At 27.9% G+C, this 7,435-nt stretch overlaps 1 protein-coding gene across 1 annotated transcript; it reads left to right on the top strand.

Annotated features, from left to right (window-relative positions):
- OCT59_004735 (uncharacterized protein) lies at positions 1–2,202 on the top strand (the record flags this gene model as incomplete). Its single annotated transcript, XM_066137892.1, has 5 exons — positions 1–292; positions 369–490; positions 563–777; positions 862–908; positions 986–2,202. 5 exons carry the CDS (start codon positions 1–3, stop codon positions 2,200–2,202), a joined length of 1,893 nt encoding a protein of 630 aa, XP_065997089.1.
- Positions 2,203–7,435: the final 5,233 nt, after the last annotated feature.

The raw sequence follows: 7,435 nt of genomic DNA on the forward strand, positions 1-7,435 counted from the left end.
ATGTGGGCATCCCCAGAATTGAGAATTTTACGATGTGACTTAATAGCAAATAATGGCGAGAAAACCCCAATTGATGGCTGTAATAGCTATTTACCTCATAATGTAATCGATTATGACATCTATAGAGATCATTGCCTCACCTTCAAAGCTAATAAAACCATCAAATTTGCCAAACAAAACAGTGGCATAGATGGTTTGCAAAAGATTGGCTTCTATTTCTATGATAATACGACCGCTGCAGAAATAAACACTCTTGGCATAGCTTCACTTACCATACAATTAACTCCTCCTGGTAAGTAATAATCGCTCGAAATCACATTTTATTTGAACTTTTGTTAATTAAAATTTTATTTTTCTTTTTGAAATAGATTTTAATTTTAATTCACTGACAGATACGAACAAGGCTATTAGTCAAATGGACAAGGCTACTCTGTCAGAGTTTAAGCTTCAATTGAACTTTATTGCCGGAATGGTCAATTATGCTGCAGTGGTAAGATATTTTAACATATTAAATTATTTAGTTAACGTCATATTTATAATTTTTTTGTTATGTATCATCAAGGTCAAGTTTAAAACGAGTACTTATAGGTCTATTCTTTCAGGTGATGCTCGTGCTATTTTTGGATTAGGTCCTAATTACCACGTGACACAGAAAATAGAAAATTTTATCAACTATTTTCCTTTTAATAGTAATCCGTATAATATACCAGCAGGAACAACCGGTTATTTTTCTATAGCTGCTGGAAGCTTTACTCAAGAACAGACAAGCGAAGAACGGTAAATTAACTGTTAATAATATTCTCAGTTATGATAATTACGAATATTACATTAACATCTAATTTATAAACCCTCACTATATAGATCGAATACTGTTCTTGGTGCGATTGCAGCAGCCGGTGGTGCTTTTGGTTAGTAGCTTTAATAGCCTGATAATTTAAAACTATTAATTAGTTTTATTAATGCCTTGCTTTTAAATAATCTTTAGGAACTATGGCGGGTATTATAGTATTTTTTTTCGGTGACTTCCGTTTAAGTCCACGGGGCTTTGTACATAAATCCCTTTATTTCATACAAAATTCAATTGATTTCATTAAACGTAGTAGATTTTATCCGAAACTTGATTTCAAATTTTCAAAAATTAACGACGAAGATAAGACTAAACTTGTAGATGGATTTAGAAAAATGAAGTATACAATTTTTTACCACCTGTTACAAAATGATTTAGACGAAATTAACGAAGATCAGGGATGGATTATGAAGTTTGAATATAAGCTTGAGAATAAATTTGGCAGATTTGCAAATAAAATTTATCAGTGGCTGATGAATAAAGCATATATTGATACAATGTTTAATAAATATAAAGTTCGAGAAGAAAGCTTAAATTTTTCGAGTACTATGCATAAAGATGATCAAAAATTGCTTAATGAAGAATTTCGAAAAATTGGACATGTTATTGATACATACGTGTTAGTAAACAGATTAAAAAATCAAAAAGATCAGAAAATATTTGCTGAATATAAACATAAACGAGAAATAAAATTTTCTGATAATATGGACGAAAAAGATAAGAAATTGCTCAATGATGAATTTCGCAAAATTAGAAAGTTGATTGATAAACATTTGTTAGATGAACCAAATATTGAGAAAATATTCGAAGCATTCAATTCTCAACGAGAAGATTTTTCAAATGATATGGACAAAGGAGATAAGGAATTGCTTATAGATGAATTTCGTCAAATTAGGAACGTGATTTGTAACCGCTTATTAGAAAAAGATGTGGAAATAAAATATGATAATTCTGTTGAAAAGTTAAAATCATTAAAAATTCACATAAATGACAGGAAATTACTTGTAATTGAATTTTATAAAATTAAACACGTAATCAATAGCATCCTGTTTAATGAATCAAAAAATCAAGAAATATATAAAGAATATAAAATGAATCGAAAATTAAAGTTTTCAAATGAAATGAATGAAAAAGATAAGAAACTTCTTAAAGGTGAATTTCGTACAATTAGAGATTTGGTTGATAACTTACTGTTAAATGAACAAAAAGTTCGGAAAAATATTAACTTTTCAGAGAAAATAGATAGTTGTGATAAGGAATTGCTTACCTATTATATCAGTGAAGTCAATGGAGTTCGCAATGAAGTTCGCGGTATTAGAAATGATATTGATAATCACATATTAAAAATAGTATAAATGTACATATAATACAAATTTCTTGTATGATATAATAATAATACTTTTATATTTATATATACATATATATAAGATTTAATCCTTTATATTCATGATTAATAAATCATTTTTCTTGATACTTAATAGTATCATGCATTTAATTTTCACTCATTAAATCATTTTTATCATTTAATAAATTGTAGTATAAATGAATTATGTAACATGAAAACCCGTGATACGTTTGCGCCCGTGTTTGTTCATATGCACATTCCGATGGCCAATCCTTTTTTTGTTATTATTAATCATATTTGGTTTTTTAAAACCGTCTTTTTTTTCTTTTTTTTTAAAAAAAATTGTTTTTTTTTGTTCTCTTCGGTTTTGTTTTAATTTAAGGCCGTTTTTTTTCAATAATAATTTTTGCGGTTTTTAAACCGGATTTAGAAGTTGAAAACCGGATTTTTAACCGAGTTTTAATCGGTTTGGTTTTTAACCGGATTGTGATTTGATTAACCGATTATATATTTATATTTAACCGGTTTAAACTGATTAACCGGTTTAACAGATCTATTTTTTTCAATTAATTTTTTTTCCGATCAAATTTATTTTAATTTTTTTTTATTATTATTTTTGATTGACTTAACTCGATTTTTTAATTTTTTTAATAATTTTCTTTGATCGACATACACGTAACTAACTATTTTAGTTTTTTTTAATGAACTTAATTTTTTTTTAAATCAATTTAATTTACTTTGTTCGATCAATTTTTTAATTTCCCCCCTTCTTGGGCTTTTTTTCCATAAAATTTGGTTTATTTGGTTTTAAAACTATTAATATTATTGTTAAATCTTTTGTTTCCAAATACATTACATGGCATTGCAATTAGCCTATTAATGATTATATCTTTTTTTTTGTTAACCAAATACTCTAAATCGTACAGAGTGTAATAAACGTTTTTTTCATTATTTTTATACTTTTAATGTTTTTCATTTTGCGATGGAACTTAATAAACAATTTTTGTTATAACATTACAGCTGATGAACTTGGAAAAAAAAAAATATTATGAAAATAAATAAATTATAATAATTATAATAATATTTTACTATTTCCAGTTACTGATGTTTGTGATAGTGGAAAGTGTAAATTTTTTTCGTTCCTTATTTATTCACGGTTTATCTTTTCTTTTTTTTTTTAATATATGCATAACATTTTAACATTTTTCATTTGACATTTTTTTTTACATATATTTATATATTTCACACATATATATATGAAAAAAGAATAAATATAGATATACTTTTTTGTCATTGCGGTGGATTTATGAAATTTGGCAAAAACCCTGCTGTGCCCTCGGGAATTAAATTGACTTACAGGAACATTAAGATTTTTTCCTAAAAAATGTCAAATAATGACGCGTCTTAAAAATTGGTTAGATAATAGGAAAATTAGTTAGACACAAGATTTGGGGCACAAAAAAACTTTTTATAGCTCATTTTTGACTGTTCATTGATAAATTTGGGAATTTGGTGACTAAAATACTGTCAAATATTTAATTTGACATGACGGACAAATTTTGGGGTATTTCATAAATCCGAAAACCAGGCATTTTCAATCATATTTGCCAAAATCTAAACAATAATCACATAACCATTACATAATAATATAACATTTTATCAAACATGTTTTATTCCAATAAAATGTCACCATATTCAAAATAAAACAATTTCTTTTGTTACGAAAAAATTCTTGGATACATCTACATTTAAATCTTACAAAGTTTGATGCAGAACAATTTCTTTTTACCGTTAGCGTTATATATTTGCAGTTTCAAGTTCATTACTGCGGGAAAATCTTAATTATAACATGAGTGAATGACAATACATATACAGTACATTAAATAATATATTCATTACATACTGCACATACATCACATACATCGTGCAAAAATATCTGGCCAAAATTTCACTAACCGGAATTGGATTAGCCACAAAAATGCATATGATTTATCTATAATAAATACGGGTGCAGTCATCACGTGTTTCATATGCAATTCAAATTATTTATACGTCTACTGTAGTTAATATAGAATAATGAAAATTCAAAATATTCGTGTGGTGGTATCGTCACTTATTTAACTTAAATTCACTTCTTACCAAGTCAACCGGTGTTTAAGCTCCGGTTACACGGATTAACTTTCCTTTTAGAGTCGAAAGAATAAATTTAACTGATCTGCAAATATACAGTATGTATGATAATCTGTTCATATATGTAACTATAAAAAATTCTCAGATGTAAAGGATTTATTTGTTAATCATTGTTGGAATTTACAATCACTTTAATCTGCCAATATATGTAATGATATTAAATTCGCAGTTTAGACGCGTGTATTCGTTATTCGTTATTGGAAATCTACAATCATTTTAATCTGCTGATATATATAATATCAAAAAAAAGAAATAAAATGAGATGTTTGTAATATGTTGTGTGATTTGCGTCAGATGACAGCTGACCTAGTAAGTCTGGCCAACCCACTTAGGCATTATAATATTGGGCAATATTGGGCTGATAATGTAGGCCAGCGTCATCTGACGCAAATCGGCATCTGACGATTCTGACGCACAACATATATATGTATATATAGTTTTCTTGTGAAACCGGATTTTAAAAGTACATTTTTATTTAAAATGTCCAAGATTCAAGCCTGAAAGAGAATAAGATCATCATTATTTATTGTATTTTCATATAACAATAGTTTATCCATTATATTGTCTATTTTTTTTTAATCAGCAACTGAGAGAAAAAAATTTTTTATGAATGATTACGTAAGCTAAAGTTCCTTTTTCCTGAGTCCTGACTGTAGCAGCATGTGCATAAAGCATGTTTCAAGAATCTCGCAAAAAATTAAACCAAATTTGACAATCAAGAATTTATTTATCTGGGTTAGTGTGTTGCGTACGGTACAAAATAACTATTTACGGATAAGATTAAATAATATGTCACGAACATTTTAAGAATATTTATTGACTAACGGGATTAAACTTAAACATTGGTAATCAGGCTTTACTTTCTATGCCCCAGGTTATGTCTAGGGATGGCAACGGTCACGGTCATTAACCGGTTATGACCGGTCATGACCGTGACCGATATCGGTCGGTCAAAGACCTCTGACCGACCGTTTGACCGACCGGTCTGACCGACCGGTTAACCGACCGTTTGACCGACCGTTTAACCGATCCTGAAAACGTTTGCGAAACGTAATTTAATAAAAAAAATGTTTCGCAAACGTTTTTTTAATTATTTTAATAGAAAACGTTGCGAAAACGTTTTTTATTAAGTATTTCAATTAAATTACGTTTCGCAAACGTTTTCAGGATCGGTTAACCGGTCGGTCAAACGGTCGGTTAACCGGTCGGTTAGACCGGTCGGTCAACGGTCGGTCGGTCGGTCAAAGGTTCTTGACCGGTTATGACCGACCGATGACCGACTGATGACCGACCGTTGCCATCCCTAGTTATGTCATACTGTGAAATTCTTTACGAAAAAATTCTATTTCCAAATAAACGATAAAAATGAAATATTGAAGGCATCTAATGCACATCAACTGTCACGCAAATCGACAGCATACAGTAATTACAGCATATAATTTATATATTAACAATGTTAATTTTTTTTGTTTTCCTTAAATAATAATGATAATAACATTTTTTTTTTGTGATATTTTTCAAATTTTTTGATACTAATATTTCATTTAGATTTCTATTTACGATTTTTTTTTTTTTTGTTTTTGTATAAAATTAAATTAGGAGATCTTAATCAAAATGAATTATGATACACAAGAACTTTTCCGTATTAATTTATAAAAAACTTTATCATGATTAGATGTTCATTTGGTTCAAAATTTTTTTCATACAAAGCAATTATTTTATTTGATTTATTTGGATAAGTGCATGCATATTTGTCTGATATGAAAAATACAAAATCCGTTTCATTATCTGATGCTATCGAAATCGTTAGATATTTTAAAACAAGGTTACTTCCGTATATATGACATCAAATAATTTTTAATTACAATCCCAAATTTATTAGTCGAAATTGTATCCTAAATAAAGTCTTAATACGGTAAATTAACCGGCGGTTATTAACTAACAACGAAAGTTTTATTTGATCGACAAGGTGCGTATTTTACAAATTCAAAAATATTAAGACTTTATTTAGTCAATTGATTAAAGTTTTTCGTTTTAGTACTTTATTATAAGCATCATAAATTGTATGGCTGATGCGGGAACAAAAAATAATTAATCAGAAAATTTTCTGGTACTGTTCAAATATAATATCCATTTTCCCAGTTTGTCGATCGGGTATGCAGTTCGGTTTTATTTTGGGCTTTTAGGTGAAGACATCCAACAACTCAACTAACTCCAAAATTGGTTGAACTATAAAAACATTTTGGATATGTGCTGGACAAAGATAAATCTACTTATAATATTCAACCCCTTAATGGTAGTCAATTGAAGAACTTCAGTTTAAGAAATCAAATAATAATAATAATAATAATAATAATAAAAGACAAGACAAAATTTGTTAAATTTAAGGATGATACAATTTTTATGAATTTTTACATATGTTCATATACTGTATTAAAAAAATTAAACTTTTTAATTTAAATTCTTGTTTTCAAAACCTCATATTTCTTTTAACATGGTACCACCGTACCAGGTCAATTGTACCCAGTTGCACCGTTCAGTTTTACTGAATTTGGATGACCCGAATTATCGGAAACTCAGTTTGATGCATTCGGTTTCAGCCTCCTGTTTAAGACAAAAATCACATGTTATCAGTTTTCTTTTTATAGTCGAAAGAACGAACTTAATCTGCAAGATATATGTAAGTAGATATGCACTTATCCGCCAAGAAAATTTTTAGCCAACTAATAAATGTAGTGATAAAAAAACAATTCGTAATTAGGATGTTATTGGAAATTTACAATTACTTTAACCTGCTGATATATGTAATGGAAGTTTAGATGCACGTATTCGTTATTCATTATTGGAAATTTACAATCATTTTAGTCTGTTGATATATTTAATATCAAAAAAAAAAAGAAGAATTCTATAACGAGACGTTATTTAATTTTTACAATCATTTTTTTTTTGTAAAACAAGATTTAAAAGTACTACACCAATTAATAATAAATAGAGCCTGAAAAGTTTTTTCAAAAATTAACAATTTCTTATTGTTTATTAAATTTATATTAATT

The sequence above is a fragment of the Rhizophagus irregularis genome, chromosome 13 (genome assembly GCF_026210795.1).
Source record: "Rhizophagus irregularis chromosome 13, complete sequence".
In the NCBI taxonomy this organism is placed as follows: domain Eukaryota; kingdom Fungi; phylum Glomeromycota; class Glomeromycetes; order Glomerales; family Glomeraceae; genus Rhizophagus; species Rhizophagus irregularis.